Below are 23783 nucleotides of genomic sequence, written 5' to 3'. Positions count from 1 at the left end.
GCAAAAACCAAGGTCCCGCAGACTTACCGCTGGAGATCCACATGATCTGATTTTCGGGCTGACCACGATTCAAGCAGGGGTCAAATGACACTGTCAGAACCTTCGACTCCATTTTACATAGATTACATAGTTAGAGAATCTACTGCATAGAAACAGGATATTCAACCCAACTGGTCTATGCGAGTGTTTGCACTCCACACGAGCCTCCTCCCACCCCCTCCTCATCTAACGCTATCAGCATATCCTTCTGTTCCTTTCTCCCTCATGTACTTATCTAGCATCCCCTTAAATGCATCGATACTATTCGCCTCAACCACTCCCTGTGGGAGCGAGTTCCACATTCTCACCACACTCTGGGTAAAGACGTTTCTCCTGAATTCACTATTGGATTTATTAGTGACTATCTTATATTTATGGCCCCTAGTTCTGGTCTCCCCCACAAGTGGAAACGTCTTCTCCACGTCGACCCCATCAAACCCCTTCATAATTTTAAAGACCTCCATTAGTCACCCCTTGGCCTTCTCTTTTCTAGAGAAAAGAGCCCCAGTCTGTTCAGCCTTTCCCAATAAGTATATTCCCTTAGTTCTGGTATCATCCTTGTGAAGCTTTGTACACCTTCTCCAGTGCCTCTACTTCCTTTTAGTAATATGGAGGCTAGAACTGTGCATAGTACTCCAAGTGCGTTCTAATCAAGGTTCCTCACAAGTTTATCATAACTTCTCTGCTTTTCAATTCTATCCCTCTTGAAATGAATGTTCATGTTAATCACCACTACATCCTCAGCTCTCCCCTCAACAAACCACGGGCGATACAGTTCACGAGGCGGCCATTCGCAGCGCCACTTAATGGGCTCATTAGCGGCAGTAGGGGAAAGCTGGAAAGCTGAAACATTAAGTATTGTGTCTCGCCCTCTCCACAGTTACCGTTAAGACCTGCTGAGTGCTTCCAGCATTTTCTGTTTTTATTTCAGATCTCCAGCATTTTGCAGTATTTCGCAAATGGGGAATGATCCCTTGTCACAAGGTACTCGAACGCTGGAAGTCCACGTGGGAGCCACGCCCCAGCAATAGTCCTCACCTTCAACAAATTTCCTGTTACCTGCACCTTCTACTTGTAGCTTTGAGAAGGAGGATCGTTGGAAATATATCAGGTACAATACTGACTTTATTAATGTATGCATAATAATAGGAATAGGTTACAAGTGAATGACTAAAGGTAGTATTACAGATGCATTTTCAGGAGTTTATTCAATACACACATATCGACGGAGTGTTTTTACTGCATGCACCAACAGAAGAGAGCTAGGAGGGAGTTGCCTGGTTACGTGCTGTCTTCTCAGCACCCAACGGAAAGCCTAAGAAGGATCCTGTTTCTTCTTCTGGAATTTTCTGAACTGACTCTGTATAGCGACAGCGGCCTTCTCTGTCTCCGGGGCATCCAGATCGATGTCAAATTCCTCAGCATCCTCCTTTGAAGCTCTGGCTGCGTCTACAAGACAAGAAGAGTGAGCGGTCAGCTTCGGCTACTTGTAGGTTTATCACTCCCGGTTGTTGCAGTTCCCCCACTTCTCTCCTCTCCTGGAGGTGCCGAGTCGCACTGGGGTCCCCTGCAGTGCCTTGCTCCTTGACTGAGACTAGGCAGTGTCAGCGGGCTGTTTGACTGGGAGAAGGAGGGCAGAGGAGGGGGAATCAGAGGGGATACTGGTCCTGCCCACTCCTGACACGCGGCCACACGCACTTCTCCAGCAGGGGTCACTGGGTAATGATTACGAATGGCAACCTGAGCTAGTTTTTCCTCCCCCGCTAGCTGGGCTTACCAAGGCAACTCGCTGGCAAAGAGGATTTCAAATCGGGGCCACTGCATTGCCAGCAGAGTCCCTCAAGAAGGTCAAGGAAGCGGGCAAAGCTATTGAGAGGGAGGGCGATGGTGATCGGGGTGCGGGGGCGATTGGGAGGGAAGGGGGGCAATTGGAGAGGGGGACACGCGATGGGGGGGAGGGGGCAGTGATCAGGAGATGGAGGGGGCAGTGATCAGGAGGGGGAGCGCAGTGATCGGGAGGGGGCAGTGATTGGGAGAGGGAGGGGGCAGTGATCAGGAGAGGGAGGGGGCAGTGATCAGGAGGGAGAGCGCAGTGATCGGGAGGGAGGGGGCAGTGATTGGGAGAGGGAGGGGGCAGTGATCAGGAGAGGGAGGGGGCAGTGATCGGGAGAGGGAGGGGGCAGTGATCGGGAGAGGGAGGGGCAGTGATCGGGAGAGGGAGGGCAGTGATCGGGAGGGGGAGGGGCAGTGATCGGGAGGGGGAGGGGCAGTGATCAGGAGGGGGAGGGGCAGTGATCAGGAGGGGGAGGGGCAGTGATTGAGAGGGGGAGGGGCAGTGATCGGGAGGGGGAGGTGGAGTGATCGGGAGGGGGAGGGGCAGTGATCGGGAGAGGGAGGGGCAGTGATCAGGAGAGGGAGGGGGCAGTGATTGGGAGGGGGAGTGATCGGGAGAGGGAGGGGCAGTGATCGGGAGGGGGAGGGGCAGTGACCGGGAGAGGGAGGGGCAGTGATCGGGAGGGGGAGGGGCAGTGATCGGGAGGGGGAGGGGCAGTGACCGGGAGAGGGAGGGGCAGTGATCGGGAGAGGGAGGGGCAGTGGTCGGGAGAGGGAGGGGCAGTGATCGGGAGGGGGAGGGGCAGTGACCGGGAGAGGGAGGGGCAGTGATCGGGAGAGGGAGGGGCAGTGGTCGGGAGAGGGAGGGGCAGTGATCGGGAGGGGGAGGGGCAGTGATCGAGAGGGGGAGGGGCAGTGATCGGGAGGGGGAGGTGGAGTGATCGGGAGGGGGAGGGGCAGTGATCGGGAGAGGGAGGGGGCATTGATCGGGAGGGGGAGGGGCAGTGATCGGGAGGGGGAGGGGCAGTGACCGGGAGGGGCAGTGATCGGGAGAGGGAGGGCAGTGATCGGGCGGGGGAGGGGGCAGTGATCGGGAGGGGGAGGGGCAGTGATCGGGAGGGGGAGGGGCAGTGATCGGGAGAGGGAGGGGCAGTGATCGGGAGAGGGAGGGGCAGTGATTGGGAGGGGAGGGGCAGTGATCGGGAGGGGGAGGGGCAGTGATCGGGAGGGGGAGGGGCAGTGATCGGGAGAGGGAGGGGCAGTGATCGGAAGGGGAGGGGCAGTGATCAGGAGAGGGAGGGGGCATTGATCGGGAGAGGGAGGGGCAGTGATCGGGAGGGGGAGGGGCTGTGATTGGGAGGGGGAGGGGCAGTGATCAGGAGAGGGAGGGGCAGTGATTGGGAGGGGGGGCAGTGATCGGGAGGGGGAGGGGCAGTGATCGGGAGGGGGAGGGGCAGTGATCGGGAGGGGGAGGGGCAGTGATCGGGAGGGGGAGGGGCAGTGATCGGGAGGGGGAGGGGCAGTGATCGGGAGGGGCAGTGATTGGGAGGGGGAGGGACAGTGATCAGGAGAGGGAGGGGCAGTGATCGGGAGGGGGAGGGGCAGTGATCGGGAGGGGGGGGCAGTGATCAGGAGAGGGAGGGGCAGTGATCGGGAGAGGGGGGGCAGTGATCGGGAGAGGGAGGGGCAGTGATCGGGAGAGGGAGGGGCAGTGATCGGGAGGGGAGGTGCAGTGATCGGGAGGGGGAGGGGGCAGTGATCGGGAGGGGGAGGGGCAGTGATCGGGTGGGGGGGGCAGTGATCAGGAGAGGGAGGGGCAGTGATCAGGAGAGGGGGGGCAGTGATCGGAAGGGGGAGGGGCAGTGATCGGGAGGGGAGGGGCAGTGATCAGGAGAGGGGGCAGTGATCGGGAGAGGGGGGGCAGTGATCGGGAGAGGGAGGGGCAGTGATCGGGAGAGGGAGGGGCAGTGATCGGGAGAGGGAGGGGCAGTGATCGGGAGAGGGAGGGGCAGTGATCGGGAGAGGGAGGGGCAGTGATCGGAAGAGGGAGGGGCAGTGATCGGGAGAGGGAGGGGCAGTGATCAGGAGAGGGAGGGGCAGTGATCAGGAGAGGGGGGGCAGTGATCGGAAGGGGGAGGGGCAGTGATCGGGAGAGGGAGGGGCAATGATCGGGAGAGGGAGGGGCAGTGATCGGGAGAGGGAGGGGCAGTGATCGGGAGGGGGAGGGGCAGTGATCGGGAGGGGGAGGGGCAGTGATCGGGAGGGGAGGGGCAGTGATCAGGAGAGGGAGGGGCAGTGATCGGGAGAGGGGGGGCAGTGATCGGGAGAGGGAGGGGCAGTGATCGGGAGTGGGAGGGGCAGTGATCAGGAGGGGGGGGCAGTGATCGGGAGAGGGAGGGGCAGTGATCGGGAGAGGGAGGGGCAGTGATCGGGAGAGGGGGGGCAGTGATCGGGAGAGGGAGGGGCAGTGATCGGGAGAGGGAGGGGCAGTGATCAGGAGAGGGGGGGCAGTGATCGGGAGAGGGAGGGGCAGTGATCGGGAGAGGGAGGGGCAGTGATCGGGAGAGGGAGGGGCAGTGATCGGGAGGGGGAGGGGCAGTGATTGGGAGGGGGAGGGGCGATCGATTGGGAGCTAAGTCGGGGCCGGCAATGGCCTTTGGCAGTGCAGTGAAGCCGAACGAAGCACTCCTGCATCTCCAGGCTCAACATTCAGGCAAGCATTTTTTTTTTTAAACGTTTTTTTTTGTGGCAGCCTCCAGCAGTCCCTTTAAGAGCCCCGGTTAGGCCGCATGCAGACAACATTTTCCTGAACGTTGCTGTCCTAGCACCGGCTGCGTTCAGGGCAGCCCAATTTTGCAAAGGGAGCCTGGAATTGGCGTTTGGCCCCCTATTTGCATATGCATGTTTCAGGCACTGGTTCTGGACTGCTTTTTTTCCTGTCTTTACCAATATAAAAACATAAGAACATAAGAAATAGATTCCCCTAGAGCCCAAAAATCTATCGATCTCAGCCTTGAATATACTCAAAGACTCAGCATCCACAGCCCTCTGGGGCAGAGAATTCCAAAGATGCACAATCCTCTGAGTGAAGAAATTCCTCCTCATCTCAGTCTTAAATGGACGACCCCTTATCCTGAGACTATGCCCCCTAGTTCTAGACACTCCAGTCAGGGGAAACAACCACTCAGCATCTACCCTGTCAATCCCCTTCAGAATCTTGTATGTTTCAATGAGATCACCTCTCATTCTTCTAAACTCCAGCGAGTATAGGCCCATTCTACACAATCTCTCATCATAGGACAACCCTCTCATCCCAGGAATCAATCTAGTGAACCTTCGTTGCACCGCCTCCAAGGCAAGTATATCCTTCCTTAGATAAGGAGACCAGAACTGTGCACAGTACTCCAGGTGTGCTAATTTGCGCCCAGCAAGCTCCCACAAACAGCAATGTGGCAATGACCAGATAATCTGTTTTTGTGATGTTGATTGAGGGATAAATATTGGCCCGGACACCAGGGATAACACCCCTGCTCTTCTTCGAAATAGTGCCTTGGGGTCTTTTACGGGGGGGCGGGCGCACTTTCAGCACATAATAAGCCGACGGCCCCTCCCACCATTTCCGATGCTCAGGCACCTGTTTTTTTTTGCACCTGAACATTTCTCGGCCGCGGAGGGGGAATATCTCAATAAAGAGCGATTTCAAAGCAAGGCACAGTCTAATCAATGTCCAGCGTCTGATTGGTAAACAGTGGCAGACATGGCCAGCATACTCATCGATTGCCTTCCCTGAAGTGCTACTTCAACAAATTATTTTCCCTGTGTTGAATCATGATCTATTGCACAGAGAGTAAATGGAGTTTACCGCTGTGGGGTGAAGGAGTCGGGACACACCTGTGACATATATTTTTAAAGGGCTCTCACAGATCATACTGCTCGTTAACAGCACAGTGGCAATGATTTTTTTTCCCCACTGCTGGGATAATGGTTTTATTTATTTTTTCACTTCCTCGCTATCAGCTCGGATGATACTAGCTGCGCAGCTTCATGGCTGGAGATTGCTACCCTCGCTTCCCCCCTCCTCATCCTCCAATATATTCCAAGTTGTGGAACCATAGTCGAAGATGAGTCCCCACTCTCAGCCTCTGCCTTATTCTTTTAGCCATGGTGTTGATCTGGTTGGTCCAGTTAAACTTCTGGTCAGTGGTGACCCACAGTGATGGTGATGCTGCGGAATGATGCCCTTGTAAGGCAAGGGAAGGTGATTGAGTCTTTTTCTAATTGGAGATGGTCATTATCTGGCACTTATGTGATGATTATAGCATTCCTCTATCGTTCCTCTTACGTGGCACTTGCCCCACCTTCCTCACCTTTTCCCCTTCCTGTACCCCCCTCACTATGTTGTAACCAAGATGTATCATGCTGTCTCCTACTCTAAATAATTCTTTCCCAGAATCTCCAGACTGTCCATCTCTCGATCTTACCTCCTTCTTACAATCTACAGCCAACTCCTCTTAATTCAAAGTTGCTTAATTCAAATGATCGACAATTCCTTACCAAATTTAATATGAAATTCCCACTTTGCTGTTTTCTTCATAATTCAGATCTTTTTTGTGAAAGCATTGACTTATCAGGAGTTGACTGTACTCAGGGACTGGGCAAGGTGGCATAGGGGTCAAAGGGCAAGGAGGCTCCATTTTATTTTTTAATCTTCTTCTATTGGTTTCCTCTTCGACGTCGACTCCAATCAGTGGGATCACTGCTCAGGCACCAAGAACCCTATTCAGTGATCCTCAGCTGGAAGTGCCTGTGCATGGACATCGGGGGGAAGGCAGTGGTTGGGCTCCTCTGTGATGTCTCCCTGCTTGACAGTCGACTGACACTCAATGCCTAGGCTCATGAATGAAGAATTGCCTTTCGGTACAGTATTGGAGGTCTCTGGCGACCAGGGTGCCAAACCCCAGCAACGCCTTCAAGGGAGGAGGAGTCGAGAGGAAACAAACTGGCAGAAAAGCTTCTCGTCAGGGTGAGTGGTTGATTAAATACTAAGGGGGAAAAATTCAGTATCGCCCCGCTTGGGGCGCCATTATCGGCCGTGCGCAAAGTTTAGTGCCTGCCGCTAATTATCGCTTCCGACGGCAAACTTGGCTTTTATCGCCCCTGGAGGTGATTGGAGCGCTAAATCAGGTGCTTCACACCTGTCTTAAGGCGCAAAGGCCGAGGAGCGAGGCGCTACCTCAGAGCGCTGGCAAAGCAAGGAAGGGCAAATCAAAATGAACCTGCAAAGTGCTGCTCAGTATCCAAAACTCCTTCACACAGCGTTGAATCTCTCCAGAAGTCTCTCTCTCTCTCAGAATGCGTGGTGCAAAAATGTCACCAATAAAAAAAGGCAGGAAGCGGTCGCCTTTAAATCGCGCTCCCCCAGTCCCTTTCTGACTGCAAAACGCTCCCCTCAACCTGTCGCTGCTAGCGGCAGGCGGTAAGGCAGGGGGCATCATTCAATATCCGGTCTGGGGCGCTACCGGGGCGTTGCGCACTCGACTGACATCACGATCTGCCGGCGCAGGAGATCGTGGCGGTAGTGTTTAGTGCCGCCGCAAAATGTCTAGTTAATTTCGCGAGCGGCGCAAACATCACCGCGCCCGGGCGCTACTTGCTTTGCGCCCCATTAGCGCCCTCTTAAGGCGCTAATAGGAGGCGCAAACAACTGAATTTTTCCCCCTAAGTGTGCTTTGCTTCTTTTCAATGAAGGCAATGACCAGTTAAGTAGTTTTATTTTTAATGTGAATAAATATAAGGCTTTTCACATTGGAACAGGAAAAATGAAGGTGGAAAAACAAAGGTGGGAATGGAAGAATCAAAGGTGAAGCTGTACTGGGGAGCATCTATGGGGCATCGCACTCAAGTTGTAACAAGGTATTCTAACCTCGTGCACATCATTGCTGAGGCCACATCTGGAATATTGGGGGAGGTTTTCAAGCCGCCTGGTAGGCGGAAACAGGGCGGCGGTGCCCCTAAATTGGCGGGGTGCGACTTACTGCCTCAGTCATGCCAACAGTGTGGCCATGCAAACTCTGCCCAGTTTCAGCTGGAAGTCCTGCCCGTCATTTTCGTATGTTCGTACGTCTGGGTCTGTTGTAGACTAATTGATGGAGATTGATTGCTGTGATTAGTCAACAACTCCATTATCATTGTATCAAGCAATGACCAGGATGGTAGATGGAACATGGCCTTTTTTCGTGTAGCAATTCCTACGTTCCTATAAAACTACCTATATACCAAGAGCATTTTCTGCGCTAACATCTCAAATAAACTAAGTCTCTATATCCATGGCTTAGACTCTTCGTGAAATTATTGTTTCCCAGAAATGACACGAGGAAAACCCCAGTGGTGGGGAGCTTTGAGCTTCATTCATTGCTAGGGGTCGGTCATTTAGGACTGAGATGAGGAGAAATGTCTTCACTCAGAGGGTGGTGAATCTTTGGAATTCTCTACCCCAGAGGACTGTGGAGGCTCAGTCGTTGAGTATATTCAAGACAGAGATCGATAGATTTTTGAATATTAAGGGAATCAAGGGATATGGGGATAGTGCAGGGAAGTGGAGATGAGGTAGAAGATCAGCCATGGTCTCATTGAATGGTGGAGCAGGCTCAAAGGGCCAAATGGCCGACTCCTGCTCCTATTTCTTATAATCCCTGTTGTGCGCGTGTGGATATCAATATAAAAAATGAAAAATATTTACCTTTGCCATCAGATGTCTTCTCTTTCCCATATTTTGCTCCAGTGTTTTTTCTCTGGAAAATAAAGGGAAATATTAGTTGAGTTTTGTGTGTAGCTTTCTTACGCTAGTCACAGATTCATTTTAAGCACTGGAACGTCCTGATAATTGCTGCAGTCCTCTGGCATCCATTGTACCATCTTCAACGAGGACAGTAGGACACTCCAGCCGTGGCACATCTCGGCAGGTGGTGTCAGTTCCATTACAGGAAACTCTTTATTATCCGGCACCGACGGGACCGGCGTGGTGCCAGTTTATCAAAAAGTCCGGATTACAGAGAGGTATAGTTTAAAAGGTACGAGAGCTCCGTACACAGCAACAAATCCAGGCTTCCCTGTTGCTTAGCAACAGGTGCAGGAACTCCGGCCACAGACCAAGCGTCCCTGTTGCTTAGCAACAAGTGCACGAACCCCGGTTACACAGCCACAGATCCAGGAACTGCCACTAATATGAAGTAAAACTTACCTGAACCTACTCCTGAATTTTGCTGGTTAGAAGAGAGTTTCCTGTACTTGGTTATCTCATCACCAACTGCCCAAGTGAAAGTTAAAGGCCTAGAAATTCAGTGGGCTTTGCGCCCAGTTACCGCCCAAATAGGGTTTCTGCGCCAGTGTAAGAGGGTGCGCTGATATTCAGCGCTGCGGTAATGGCGGCGGTAGCCGGTAGCGCTGCGCCGACACCGATGACGTCATCGGTGTGCGCAGTGCCCCGGTTCCGCCCCGCTTCCGGCCCAAACCCCATATTTAGTTGCGGCCGCCTCTTCTGCAGCGGCCGCAAACAGCGCTGGAAAAACGGGGCCGTACTGCTGCGCTACTGGGGCGCTTTAAGGTGGAGGTGCGGCCGGCCGCTTTTTCGGCGGCCGCCTGCCCGCACCTCCTTCCCCGGCCTCCTCCACCACCCCCCCGCGGCATTGCCGGCTGCTTTCCGCGAGCCCGGCACTTCTCCGTGGTGCCGGGCTCATTTGCCGGCACAATCCAGCGGCGATCTCGCTGTTGCAGGCACCTCCCCCTTAAGAGAAGGAGGAGGCCTGCAGTACCGCAGCCTGCCGCTCTGCAGCGGGTGGCGCTGCAGCACCTCGCGCGCCGATATTCAGTTTCAGCGCCCCAAGCGGGGGCGCCGAAACCCTTGAATAGCGGCCGCCTTCGAGTTGGGGCACAGAAACTGAATTTCCGGCGGGCGCAAGTGGCTCCGCGCGCAGCGCTAACTTTTGGGCGTTAGCCTGCTGGCGGGCCTTAACTGAATTTCTCGGCCAAAGAGTTTGGCTCCAGTCAAGACCCGGGAGAAGACTGCTTCCTCCCAGTCAGGAATAGAAGTGGGTTTAGAGGGCAGCGGATAATTGGATCAGGGTGCCCAGTAGTGATTCACTCACACATTCAGTCCTTATTTTTATTCTGCTATGAACTTCTAAGTTGTAGTGGAAGCTCTCTATGTAAACTTGTCACACAACAATTACGCCCTCCAGTCAGTGGTGCCGGAGGAACATGTAATTACTGTGTGGTAAGTTTACAAAAGCAGTTTCCTTTCAGCTCCTGATCGCTGTGCATTGAAGCTTGGCGGAGAGTGTTTACATCTGGAAGCCAGAAGTGGAGTGATTTTCCCCACCCACCACATGGTAAAATAGCTTGCCAACTCTACAGACTCACACACAAAGTTTGAATTCCATTATACCCGAATAACCACTCAAATTGCTACGGCAATAACTATCTGCCTTTATTTCCAGACCTTCTGGATTATTCTGTCAAAGAATAACTAAAGCATTACGAGAGACCCTGGAGTGTAATTATTACAATGTTCTTACTCCCATCAAGGCACAATCTGGCGTTCAGTTAACAACATGCATGTGCCATAGATAGCGCCGATGTTCCCAAGTCATTTCCTAGCTATTTGTCGTCAGTGTCCATGGCACCATGAGTCATTGACTTCGGGAGAGGTGTGAAAAGCAAGAGTTAGAGTAGAGGGGAAAGAAACTCAAGCTATTACCCTGAGAAGAGGGCAAATGCTTCCACACAAGAGGGGAGGAAGAATCAGGGAAGAGACATCTTAGGCCACTCTGACACAACTCTTAGTGGTTGGTCCTAGAGTATATTTAGTAGAAACCTGGACCCAACCTGTTGTACGTGGCCTGGAAAATGGTGCATTGCATATGGAGATCCAGGACGGAGCATAATTCTAGAATAGACTTGAGAATTCTTTAAACATTATTTTCGGTGTTGTAGATCAGCAAGGAGGTTAGGAAGAGAGAATAAATCTTGGGTGGGAGAAGAGGAAGTGTCCGTGATTGAGGTAGCCATGCATGGACTGTGAATCGAGCAGCCTTGATGGGCTGAAGAAACTCTTTTTCTGCTTTCAAGCTTTCTCGTGTTATCCTAAAACTGAATCGCTATGGTCAAATAAATAGCGGAATTTTAAAAATGCCAAGCAGCACAGTGGTGTAACACTTTACGGCAACAATGGGTTGTGCTACAGTGAACTGGGATGTGGATTTGAGTCCACGGTCTCCCATGAGCTGAGTTACCAAGTGGAGTCCGGGGAACTCCCCCGCACCCCCCCCCTAGGAAGCAAGAGAAAATCGGAGAGAGCTAGAGTTATTCAGAGTGAAATCTTGTACATCCTCCTCAGCAAGCTTCACAATGGTAGAGGAAGAGACCTGAACACAGGGGTCGCTCATTCAGCCTGGTCTTAGCTGCAGAAGGTGGGTAGTAGAATGGCGATTAATAAAACAGAAGTTGTCCTGGGCCAATATTTATCCCTCAACCAGCATGACCAAAACAGATTATCTGGTCGTTTATCTCACTGCTGTTTGTGGGACCTTGCTGTGCGCAAACTGGCTCCCGCGTTTCTCTACATTACAACAGCGGCTACACTTCAAAGGCCCTTCATTGGCTGTAAAGCGCTTTGGGACATCCTCAGGTTGTGAAGGCGCCACAGAAAGTTATTTTTCTTTCTTTCAAAAAAGGTAACGCAATAATAACTCAGTTCAGCAAACAGCAAAAAAGACTTTCATCTCTCAGAAAGAGTAATTGAATACAAAATGTTGAGTGATGGGACCAAAAGCAGCAATTTCTGCTCCCTGACTATGATTAACTTCACAGCCCATCTATATTAGAAATCACACTATATGAGATAGGCTGCTTCCGTAATTCACAATTGATAAGAGTTTAATGAGTTATGGTTGTAATAATGCAAGCTTGGTGCAAACAAGCGCTTTAAAGTCTCTTTCCATTAACTTGTACAGAATTGGAGTGCTTTGTCCCCTGCTGTTAAAAATATATCTAAGTATAGAAATGTTCAGTGGTTCAAACCTCTTATTATTGAGAGCGAGTGATAATATACTGCCATGTGTTTCTATAGAGATAGGAGTTCCTGTCCAAGCCACTGAATTTTTAGTTAACTCCTATATTACTTGCTGGCCACACTGACTTCAACAGCTTCTGAATAAAATGGTGCATTGTGAGGTGATGCAGCACACTGGAGTAATGGCCAGTAGGTTTGGATTCTCCTCTGCAATCCTGCCCAAAATTGGATGGGACAGTGACAGAGAATGATAGAATATTCAGGTAGTGAGGCCTAGCACCATCGTACCACCTGACCTGCATCTTCCCTCTGCTCCCTTCTACTGGTCACGCCTTCCTCTCCCACTGCATGTAAGTGGCAGCCGGAGGGGGGAGTCGGAGTCTGAGACCCCAATGGATTTCCCTCGTCTATCTGTGTTACTGCCAATTCCCGAGGCTGCCGCGGAAACGGTGGTGGTAGGCCCCAAGAGGTGGCGGTAACAGGCCTGAGGTTCCTCCATGGTGGAAGAGGACCTTGTAGCTAATCTCCTCTCCTCTTTAATCTAACCACCACCCCCCCCGCCCCCCGCATTGCTACATGTGTAGGCCTCGGTCTCTGACTAGGCCTACAAGGCTGTTGCTCCATCAGTCTTTGGGGGCTTCTGTCCATTGAACATATTCCCATCGCTCTTGTGGCACTGTAGCGGGTATCTCTCGGCGGCACCGTGAACATTTCCATTGGGGCAGTTGGTAGACTCACTCTTGGCAGTGGGAATCCCAGTGAGTGTTCGCCATGCATTGGAAATACCCCCAGCCCAGGGAAATAGGCTGGAGTTAGGGCAGAGTCAGAGGCGGGGTGGGTAGGCGGGGGTAATTGGACAGAAGTTACTGCGCCCTTAAAGGGAAATACAGTCCTTAGTGTCAGGAAGTTATGGACTACCTGTATGATGGTACCCACCCCCCTTCCCACCCAATGAATCCCTGATCTCAGCTCCATTTTAATGGGGATGCATCAGATGCCCCTACAGAATGAGCAAAAGTGGAGCAGGGGCCACAATTCAAGGACAAGATGGAAGGAGGTCTAAAAGCAAGAAGTGCAACACACCAAGTGCAGGGCAACCATTACTAGGAGAGGTCACAAAGGGGAGAAAACAAAGGTTAACATACTCTTTAAAAAAAAGCCCACAGGACGGCCTAGATTTTCGGGGAGCCGTCAGGCGGGGTTTCAGGCATGTGGGGGGGGGGTGGGAAATCCCGACTTTGGGGGTCTCGACACCATCCCACCCAAAACCCCGCCCCACGTAAGTTTCAGGGGCGCCGGTAGCCGCCCCGCACTGGGACCCACCGAAACCAGGCGGGAAGGGATTAGTGCCAATTAACTGCCTGTTAACAGGTAGTTAACAGGCAGTTTTTAGCCTAATCCCCATTTTGAGGGGTTTCGTGTGGGTTTCCCGGCGGCTCCAAACCACACCAGGTTAGAGCAGCGGACCGTTGGGTTGAATGAGTTGGAGGGGTCGCGATGTCGGCGCTCAGGTGAGTGATGGGTGCATGAGTGCAAAGGTAAGTGTGTTTGGTGTGTCTAAAGTGTGTAAAGAACTTTTACTTACCTTTACTTACCTTAACAGCCTTTCTTCCTGTAGCCGTCGGGAGCGCAGCACTCAGCCAGAACTGAAAGCTGAACGGCTGCGATCTGTGAAAAGTGACAGCCTTCAGCTTTTAGTGCTGCTGAGAGTTCTAAATGAGTCTGCGCAGAAGGACTCATCTTAGAAATCAGACTGTCAGTGTTTGACAGCTTCAAACAGCTGTGAAACACTGATATTTCATCTGTCAAGAACTCTTGACAGATGAAATTTCAGTCTGTGACATCACCTGTTGCTGGGTGGCCCTTAATTGGCCTGCTGAGCCCGCTGGGCGGGCTCAACAAGGTCAATCAAGGGAAAATCGCGCGGATTGGCTGGACGTCGAAGTAGGCGGGTCAGAAACCCGAAAGGGGAAGTCCCGCCTTCTCCCCGACAGATTCGACAAAATCGACCCCGTAGTCTCCATTCTGATTCAGCCAATATTTGATTTAATTCCAATTCCAATCCAGCACAGAATCCCAATGCCCTAAATCACTTCCCATTGTCCAATTGGGAGCACACATCGGAAAATTGCGGGCGAATTCCCCATTACAATTAACGGATGGAAAATTGTGGGCAGAATGTCCGTGATTTCCTGATTATGCGCTTCCGATGGCCGGGAGAGCACATTTTTATAATCAAAGAAAGAAAGACTTGCATTTCTATAGCGCCTTTCACAACCACCGGATGTTCAAAAGCGCTTTACAGCCAATGAAATTCTTTAAGTGTAGTCACTGCTGTAATGTAGGAAACATGGCAACCAATTTGCGCACAGCAAGCTCCCACAAACAGCAATGTGATAATGACCATGAAGTAAGATATTAAAAATTGGATTTAATAAGGAAAAACAAACCAGGATTCATCTGTAACACCAATATACAAAATGGAGGGAATAGGTTAATTTGTGCTCTGAGTTGAACAATAGAAGTCTGTAAAAATTGTATAAACCCAGATAAGGTTTAAACAGGACTATGGGTTAACTGCGGAGAGATTAAAACTGTCAAAACAACCCCTTAGAAAGAGGGAGAGATATATGGGTTCGGCCACGCGAGTCGACACCTTTGCACTTAAGGGTTTGTTAAGTGTGAAGCTCAATAGGGTTCTATTCTTTTAACTAACTAAAGTGTTTTTGCTCTGTAGAAATAATTCAAGAGAGAGAGACAGAAAGTCTGCGGATTGCCCGCTTTGGAAAGATCTACTATCTTAGAGAAATACTTAGAAAGACCAAGCCATCTGACAACAGCAAATGGACGATCGTAAAGTAATAAAATTGAGGCCCGGGTCATGAGAAAGTAACAAGACCAACTGATAACGAAATGTGAGATTTGTAAGCGACTGGAAGAATGGAATGTCATGGTTTTATAATTACAATTTAACTATAATTCTGTATATGTTAATAAGCTTATCCCCGCCTTTAGGGCAGGGCCTTAAGTTTTGTATAACTGTGTGAACCTCAAGAGATTCGGTGGAGTTGGAGCCTTGTGTTGGGACACAAGAGCCATAGCTCCCCAGGCCTGAATAAACCGTTTTTACTTCAATTATTGGGTCTGTCTTTCTTACAACAAGCCAGTGTTGTCGACTGTGTATATCACTCAGTCCACACTTTGGGGGCTTACATCAATTGGCGACGAGGATGGGATGTGCGTTCTGAACCAGACTCTCGGACAGCGTTAACCTAAGACGGGTGAGTATGTTTTAATTACCACCTGTAAAATTAGGGGTTAATCGCTGGCGAGACGGTGAGTCAGAATCGACGTATAAAAGAACTATAAAAAGAAAGACACCCTTAATTGAAGGCGGTTAAAAAGATAGGGATAAGGTGTTCCCTAAGCCGTATAACGGCGAACCGACGGGGCGGAAAACCCTGGGAGGCAGAGAAGTCCTCATTTAGCCGTAGGTAGGCGAACCGACGGGGCGGAAAACCCTGGGAGGCAGAGAAGTCCTCATTTAGCCGTAGGTAGGCGAACCGACGGGGCGGAAAACCCTGGGAGGCAGAGAAGTCCTCATTTAGCCGTAGGTAGGCGAACCGACGGGGCGGAAAACCCCGGGAGGCAGAGAAGTCCTCATTTAGCCGTAGGTAGGCGAACCGACAGGGGCGGAAAGACCCCTACCCCGGGGAGGCGGGAAATCCTCTTTATCCGTGAGACGGCGAAATCTCAACAATTGAATGAATGGGTGCACCGTGGTGAGTGAATGAGATAAAACCCTGCGGTCATAAGGAGGTTAGAACGGACAAGGGTGAGGTCTGTCCCCAGCACCTAGCCTGAGCCTGAATTAAGAGGACAGTAGTCCCACGTGACGGCCAGGATCAAGTAGGACGCCGGGAGCTACAGACCCCACAGTACCAAAACCTTGGGACTAAAGGGTTGGTGTGTGTCTAACGAAACGAAGTGACTAACAGAAAGCAAGAAACTAACTAAGGTGACGCTATGGGGCGAACAACGTAGCGTACAAACCTAATTCCTCAACATCGTGAATTATGCGTGAAACATAGCAGTTAGTTATGACTAAGAGGGTGGAAGAAGAATCCTCAAGGGACCTGGATTCTATAACCCGACTCCTGGAAAATAAAAAGAAACAGTGCAGAGGGCCAAAGGCTTGGTGGGGAGGAGCTAAAGATAAAGAGGCAACAGATAATGTAAGGAATTGAAACAGAAGGGAGAGATAAAGAAGGAAAAAGATCTAATTTGCAGGCGAACCAATTTGAAACCCCAGCAAAAAAAAACAAACAAACAGGGATTTGGAAACTAGGGAAAGCTGTTGAGTCACAGATTTAAAAAGGAAGGAAAAGATAAACTTAAAGCTTTACCAACATGGAAGTTATTAGCATCTGTACCAAGACAAGTAAAACACGAGATTTGCTGAGTGAAAGGAACCTTAGACATATGCTGAAATTACAGTTTGTATAAAAATGTGTGAGTGTGGATGTTTTCCAGATTAGGAATGTTTAAGAGGATTCAATATTCCTTTGTCTGAAAATCTGTCCGTTAAGAAAAAGAACTGTCTGCTGTGTGTTGAAGCTCCACCCACTTCTCTGTGTTAAAGTAAAAGCATTTAACCCCTTTGTCTTGTCGGGGATTTTGGAAGTTTAAGAATGTGCAAATAAGATTGTGCCCTCAGAATGAAAAAAACCTATTACAATTTAAGTTAAGCTGGAGTGTAAAAACTGAGAAGAGCAACAAAAAGTTTGTTTAATGAAAGATTAAGTTTCAGTCTAAGATCTAACCTTGAAGTTATGAGGTAAATTAACCTATTAAAACCAGACTTTCATTGTGGCCACAGTGAAATTCTGGTTGATGTAAATTGGTGTAGTCCAAATTGAATAAGATAACTCAACTCCGCAAGAATATCCGATAGTGGCAGGTCCCTCTACAATATTTAATTGACTATGGTACTGGAAGCCTTATAGAAGGCGGGACTAGAGTTAAACCTTAGAAAGGTATAGGTAGGGAAGGATGAAGTAGTCTACCTAGGATACATAATGACACAAGGGAAGAGACAAATGCCCAAAAACAGATGGGAGGGGCATTAGGACTGGCTGCGTGCTTTGATTGCTCGCAAGCTTCTAGGGATGGCAGCAGGAAGGGACCGCGCCAGAGAGGGGAGGGGGATCCGAGGATGTTTGTTGATGCATTGGTAGGGGGCCGACAGTGCAAAATGTTAATAGACACAGGAGCCACAATCTCATTGACAGACTTACCCTTACCCCGAACAAAACTTTCAGTTAGTATAGCAGGAATCGGTGGACGAAGAATCAGGGCTTATAAGAGCGAAACAGTCTTACTAGAAATTGGCTATAATAATAATACCTACACAGTTGTGGGTATGCGAGAGCACCGAAGGAACAATCCTAGGGATAGATATACTGCGAGAAGTAGGAGCTTTAGTCGACCCTAAAGCGAATGAAGTGTACTGGCCCCCAGATTATAAGTCAAACAAACAGGCAGGCCCGGGAAACAAAGTAGAAATGGCCCAGACTATACAGGATTTGATCAAAGGGGGGTAGCCAAAGGAAAATGTGTAAACCTATATAGATAGTCGGAATGCCTTTGGGGTGGTGTCTGATTACATGATAGCGGGAGTAGGCAGGGATATATGACACCAGAGACAAGAATATAATCAAGGAATGAGTAGGAATCTCTCTCCTACCCAAAGAGTCCGTAATAATAAATTAAAGCACACAAGAGGATGGGCAGCTAAACGATCAACTGAGAGAGGGAATCTGACCAATGAAGCCCAAATGTTCATGTTGAATCAAAGTGTGAAACCACAACTCTCTTTCAGTCAGGGATGTTTTTTTGGGTTGCGTGAAGTGACGCAATAATGTTTAGCTCCACCTTCAAAAGCCTGCGAAGGAGTTAACCCTTTCCACTGACAGCTGTTTGAGTTCACCAAGTAACAACTTCAGTATTACTGAACAGAATTTAAAGATATTGGACATTATTAAATTTAAGTTTCTTAATGTTAAGCTGATATTTCCCCACAGTGATAGAAGGAAAATTAGGATTTGATAAATGGAAGTTATCTTATAAACTAATTGCAGCACCATCTCAAACGGCAGGGAGACTGCTTGGGAAGCTGTCCTGTTACCCAAAGATAAATCTGGACAGATAGTTAGAGACATGAGGCCAAAGACCAACAGATTATACGGGATCGAGAACAGGATACACGGGACGACCAGAAGGAGGTCTTAGCAATAGATAGCAAAGTGATAACAGAAATAATGCCAGCCAAACCAGGGCTAGCACCCAGATGGTCAGGACCTTATGAAGTATTAATGAATAATGACACATGTGCTCATGTAGATGGGTCTGGAACGGGTAAAGGAAGGTGGAAACACTGGACTCAGTTAAAAATATATAAGAAAGACAATGAGTAAACCAGAGATGGTGCCCTTTTTGACAGAGTGAGGAGTATACTAGAAGATATAAAGAATGGGAAGGGGAGTTACTACATATATCAATGATAGGGCTGTGTATGATGATATTATATGCCATAGTTTGCATCTTCAGGTATGTCTGGGGACAGAGCCACAGAACAAGAAATGAACCAGATGTACAGCATTTTGAACTGATAAAATGGATAAGAGCAGAATAATTCTAACTGGCTGGTGACGACCAGCCCCCTTTTTGTAATTACAGGAACATTGGACGTCCGGAATGAGATGGAGCGTCCTCGCCTTGATTCTAGGGATAAATATAAGTATTGCCATTATCAAGGGGGATTAGTAATAAGGAGAACACAGGATGAGGTGTATTTTAGTGTAGCACATAGAGTTACTAAGCTTGCCATTAATATGAGTACTTTTGAGATACAAAACAAACCTGGAACTCCCTGTGGGTAAAACACTTAGAGGATCCACAGGAGGAAAAAATCTATCTTACAAAGATGTAAGAAACGGGGAGTATTGGAAACGACCGGAGCAGGGTATGCGGCCGGGTTAGCAACAGTTAATAGCTTGGACATAGAAGGAGTAAACGAAGGAGTAGAAGAATTACAAGCAAAAATAGAGAAGTTACTAAAACAAGCTGCTGGAAATAGCCAGCAATTGACACTGGCAGGGAAACCAAACAATAATGCAATTGTCGGGGGTGGAAGAGATAGTAGCCCCCCATGCAGAAACAATCAATACAATTATTGATAGACTTAATAATGCTTCTCGCCAAACCGATAAGGAACTAATATGTGCCACGTAGGGCTCATGGCTATTGTTGAATGCTCAGCATAACATGAGGCAAATAAATAATGGACAGATCCCTGATTGGATTACTAATGAGGATCTGGAACCTTGGATTGACACAAATAAAAGCCTATGTAAGGAATGTAAAATGGGACAAGTACACCGGGCAGGTGATTGTCTGACCCCATGGACTAAGATGATTGGCTTTGTACTGGCCATCCCACAATTCCCAGAAGGGGGACAACCCCGATACGACGTGATTAATATAGGAGAAGTACAAAGGGAAAGTGGGTTAAATGTCATGATGTCCCTACCAAGACACTTTGGGAAAGGGATGAAGATAATAAACAGAAGAATGAAACCTAAAGGGGGGTGGTAGTGGACGGGTGCCACCACAAGGGAAGGACATGGGTGTGCACACACCCCCCCACCGAGGGAGACACATCAGAGTACGGATTTACGAAAATTACCAATTGCACCCTCGAGGTTCACCCAAGGGGATACACTGGACCCGGGTAGCATCAAGGAACAATGGGACCTGTTGTGTCACCACAATTGAACAGAAATATGAATATCAAGATATGGCTTATACCATTCCCCAACCAAACCGTTGTATTGGTCGAAAGATACTTATACAGATAGGAAAACCTGGTCATTTGATAATATGAGACTTACTAAAAAGGGTTGAAACTTATGTCATACCAGAGCCCAAGACAATTCCTAAGTTAGAGGAAGCTTGGCAGAAGTTACGGCAGGAAACAAAGGAAATTTTAAAGTACTATCATAAAATAGAAGAAGGCTTAAAGAAACAACAAAAAGACATTAGTGCAACATTAGAGGAAACTCACCCACTTCCTCATATTTTGATAATTGGGGACCAGGATGGTCGGGGACTGTGGGCGCCTCGGTGGTACAAGGCATAATGATATTCCTCTTGATTGTTATTCTGATATATTGTGTATTTTTATTTCTCCAGTGCCTTTGTGCCAGAATGAGTAAGGCCGAAAGTGGTGTGGTGAAGGAAGTAGAGCCTGAGGAGGGGCAGGCAGCGATGTTAAGAATGGACAACTCCCCTGCCTCTCCAAGGCAAATGGTGTAAGACGCGATGGGAAGCGACTGAAATTATGTGGGATTAATTGGGCATGGTAATTAATGACCGGGCCGGCCAACCGTAAGATGGAGGTGGCAGAAGGAGGGTGGCAGAAGGAGGGTGGTGAATGAGGACTGGTGTGTGATGACAGTCTCGAATTGGCACGTCACACACCCCACGTGGGAATGAGGGACAGGCTTGAGCAGAAAAGCCTCAACCATTAGTGTAGGGTCTAAGGGGCCCCGGGAATGGTTACACCGGACGGAGTGCATAAAGGAAAGCCCACCCTAAAGGAAAGACCACCGTAAAGGAAAGACCACCATACCACAGAGGGGGAAGTCGGCCTCCAAATTGATAAGATATATATATACATGTATAACCTAAACTGGTAGAAGGCCAGGGAGTGCACGCTCTGGCAGACACCAGGAAGTGGAAATACACGTTGACCTGTTTGGAGCAATTGTCCAAAGGTCAAAAGGGGGGACTGAAGTAAGATATTAAAAATTGGATTTAATAAGGAAAAACAAACCAGGATTCATCTGTAACACCAATATACAAAATGGAGGGAATAGGTTAATTTGTGCTCTGAGTTGAACAATAGAAGTCTGTAAAAATTGTATAAACCCAGATAAGGTTTAAACAGGACTATGGGTTAACTGCGGAGAGATTAAAACTGTCAAAACAACCCCTTAGAAAGAGGGAGAGATATATGGGTTCGGCCACGCGAGTCGACACCTTTGCACTTAAGGGTTTGTTAAGTGTGAAGCTCAATAGGGTTCTATTCTTTTAACTAACTAAAGTGTTTTTGCTCTGTAGAAATAATTCAAGAGAGAGAGACAGAAAGTCTGCGGATTGCCCGCTTTGGAAAGATCTACTATCTTAGAGAAATACTTAGAAAGACCAAGCCATCTGACAACAGCAAATGGACGATCGTAAAGTAATAAAATTGAGGCCCGGGTCATGAGAAAGTAACAAGACCAACTGATAACGAAATGTGAGATTTGTAAGCGACTGGAAGAATGGAATGTCATGGTTTTATAATTACAATTTAACTATAATTCTGTATATGTTAATAAGCTTATCCCCGCCTTTAGGGCAGGGCCTTAAGTTTTGTATAACTGTGTGAACCTCAAGAGATTCGGTGGAGTTGGAGCCTTGTGTTGGGACACAAGAGCCATAGCTCCCCAGGCCTGAATAAACCGTTTTTACTTCAATTATTGGGTCTGTCTTTCTTACAACAAGCCAGTGTTGTCGACTGTGTATATCACTCAGTCCACACTTTGGGGGCTTACATCAACCAGATAATCTGTTTTAGTGATGTTGGTTGAGGAATAAATATTGGCCAGGACACCGGGGAGAACTCCCCCTGCTCTTCTTCGAAATAGTGCCGGGGGATCTTTTACGTCCACCTGAGAGGCAGACGGGGCCTCAGTTTAACGTCTCATCCAAAAGACGGCACCTCCGACAGTGCAGCACTCCCTCAGCACTGCACTGGAGTATCAGCCTAGATTTTTGTGCTCAAGTCCCTGGCGTGGGACTCGAACCCACAGCCTTGTCTGATATGGACAGAGGCGAGGGTGCTACCAACTGAGCCACAGCCAACACTATATTCAGCTGGTAATTCTAAACTCCTGATATAAGATTTATGGTCTCTCTTTAGTGGGAGTGCTACGGCGTCCACGGCCTATGAAAAGTAAACACAAATCGGCCACTCCAGCTGGGAAGCTCACATGTGTGAACGTTGGGTGACAACTGTAATGTCTCCTCTTGCCCCCCCACCTCCCTCTTGTCAAATTGCCTACCATCTCTCACTGTCTAGACCATCTAAATCATGAAGACTAGCGACTTGGTGAAGATTGCCGCCGGCCCTCATGGAACTGTGCTGGTAAAATCAGGAGGGGGTGTGGTGGTGGGGGAGATTAAAAAAAGACAAAAATTGGGTTAAAAATTCTCAGCTATCCATTTTTTTTAAGTTCAACGCACTGACTACCCTCTGTGAAATGCAGAATGAAACCGCAAACCGCTTTAAAAAAAAAAGTCATCACTTTTGTTCCAAGAAAATCTATTTGCCCAATCAGCGAGCTGAAGGTTTGCAAAGTGACTCCTCGTATCTATAGCTGCTAGGAGTCCTGATCCAGGCCCAGCATTTCTGGGAAATCCAATTTCGTGTTTATCAGCATCTGACTGTGTTGGCAACAAAAGTGCAAGCTAGCATATTCGGCAAAGCAAGGTTAATATGTTGGCGGAGTCCCACAGATCAGCGCAAAACAAGTTTACATTAAATGTAGAAAAATCTCAGGCAACCTCAGGCATTTACTCAGTGCCGATTAAATAGCACATATGAGCTTCGGCTTCAAAATAGAGGCTGGATCTCGCTGGAGGTGCGAATCTTTCAGCATTCCAATGAGATGATCACCTGAGCCCCAGGAGCTGCTAATGTGTTGCGTCCAATCTGGTCAGCATCTGTGAAGAACCCGAAGCGCATCTGTCATATGTAAGTATTTATACCACGAAAGTGTCCTAAATTATAATTCGTGGGTTTTGACAGATTTTTTGTGTGTTGTTTTTGCAATAAATTAGCATATTTCTAAAATGTTGTTCCTAGATGCTTGCTTCACTGAAGCAGTACCTAATGCAGCCAAGTCCAGTGACATGATCATGCTACTTTGTTAAGGTTCATATTGCCAAGAATCTCATTGCTAAAATTCAAATTGCTAAGAAAAAACATTGCTAAGATTCTGCTACATGTGATATCATACTATTGGTAAAGAAGAAAGAATAAACTTTCATTTCTATAGCGCTTTTCACGACCTCAGGACGTCCCAAATGGCTTCATAGCCAATGAAGTACATTTATTGAAGTGTAGTCACTGTTATAATGTGAGCAATGTGGCAGCCAATTTGCGCACAGCAAGCTCCCACAAACAGCAATGTGACAATGGCCAAATAATCTGTTTGTGATGTTGGCTGAGGGATAAGTATTGGCCAGGACATGGGGAGAACTCCCCTGCTCTTCTTCGAAATAGTGGTATTTTTTTATGTCCACCTGAGAGAGCAGACGGGGCCTCGGTTTAGCAGCTCATCTGAAAGACGGCACCTCCGACAGTGCAGCACCCCCTCAGTATTAACGCTGGAGTGTCAGCCTAGATTACGTGCTCAGACCTTTGGAGTGGGGCTTCAACCCACAACCTTCGACCTCAGAGGTAAGAGCCCTACCTTTGAGCCAACAATGACAGCATACAACTGCCATTCAGTTTAGAAAACGTAAGAGATAATTTTACAAATTCGCACTCCTATTGGGTGGAAAATCATGGAGGAAGGCATGCTGGTTAGTTAGTGAATCTCAGCCAAGCATCACTGGGGCTCCTAAGCTGGTTTCGGGATCATTGGACATGGGAGGGTTCCTGCTCCTGAACACTATACAATGACCTCTGCTGCCAAGTGAATGAGCAGTGAGGACAGGATTGGATTCAGCA

At 48.7% G+C, this 23783-nt stretch overlaps 1 protein-coding gene and 1 long non-coding RNA gene across 2 annotated transcripts in view; one reads left to right on the top strand and one right to left on the bottom strand.

Moving 5' to 3' along the window:
* Nucleotides 1–1146: 1146 nt before the first annotated feature.
* The window catches only part of pcp4b (Purkinje cell protein 4b), a 128081-nt gene continuing 105444 nt past the window's right edge, over nucleotides 1147–23783 (bottom strand). Inside the window, exons 2-3 of the mRNA XM_086007435.1 lie at nucleotides 8612–8663; nucleotides 1147–1488 (exon numbers count right to left, since the gene is read on the bottom strand). Coding sequence (XP_085863561.1) covers nucleotides 1355–1488; nucleotides 8612–8663 — 186 coding nt within the window. The 3' untranslated portion in view covers nucleotides 1147–1354. The remainder of the gene's footprint in view (nucleotides 1489–8611; nucleotides 8664–23783) is intronic.
* On the top strand, nucleotides 14354–21522 carry LOC147107844 (uncharacterized). The gene is made up of 2 exons (XR_015080897.1): nucleotides 14354–14856; nucleotides 20195–21522. It is a non-coding gene; the product is annotated as an uncharacterized LOC147107844 (long non-coding RNA).

This window comes from Somniosus microcephalus, chromosome 14 (genome assembly GCF_052327205.1).
Source record: "Somniosus microcephalus isolate GS21.2 chromosome 14, FLI_Smic_1.0, whole genome shotgun sequence".
NCBI lineage: Eukaryota > Metazoa > Chordata > Chondrichthyes > Squaliformes > Somniosidae > Somniosus > Somniosus microcephalus.
The sequence above is the reverse complement of the archived record's forward strand: the minus strand, read 5'-3'. Positions and strand labels throughout refer to the sequence as shown.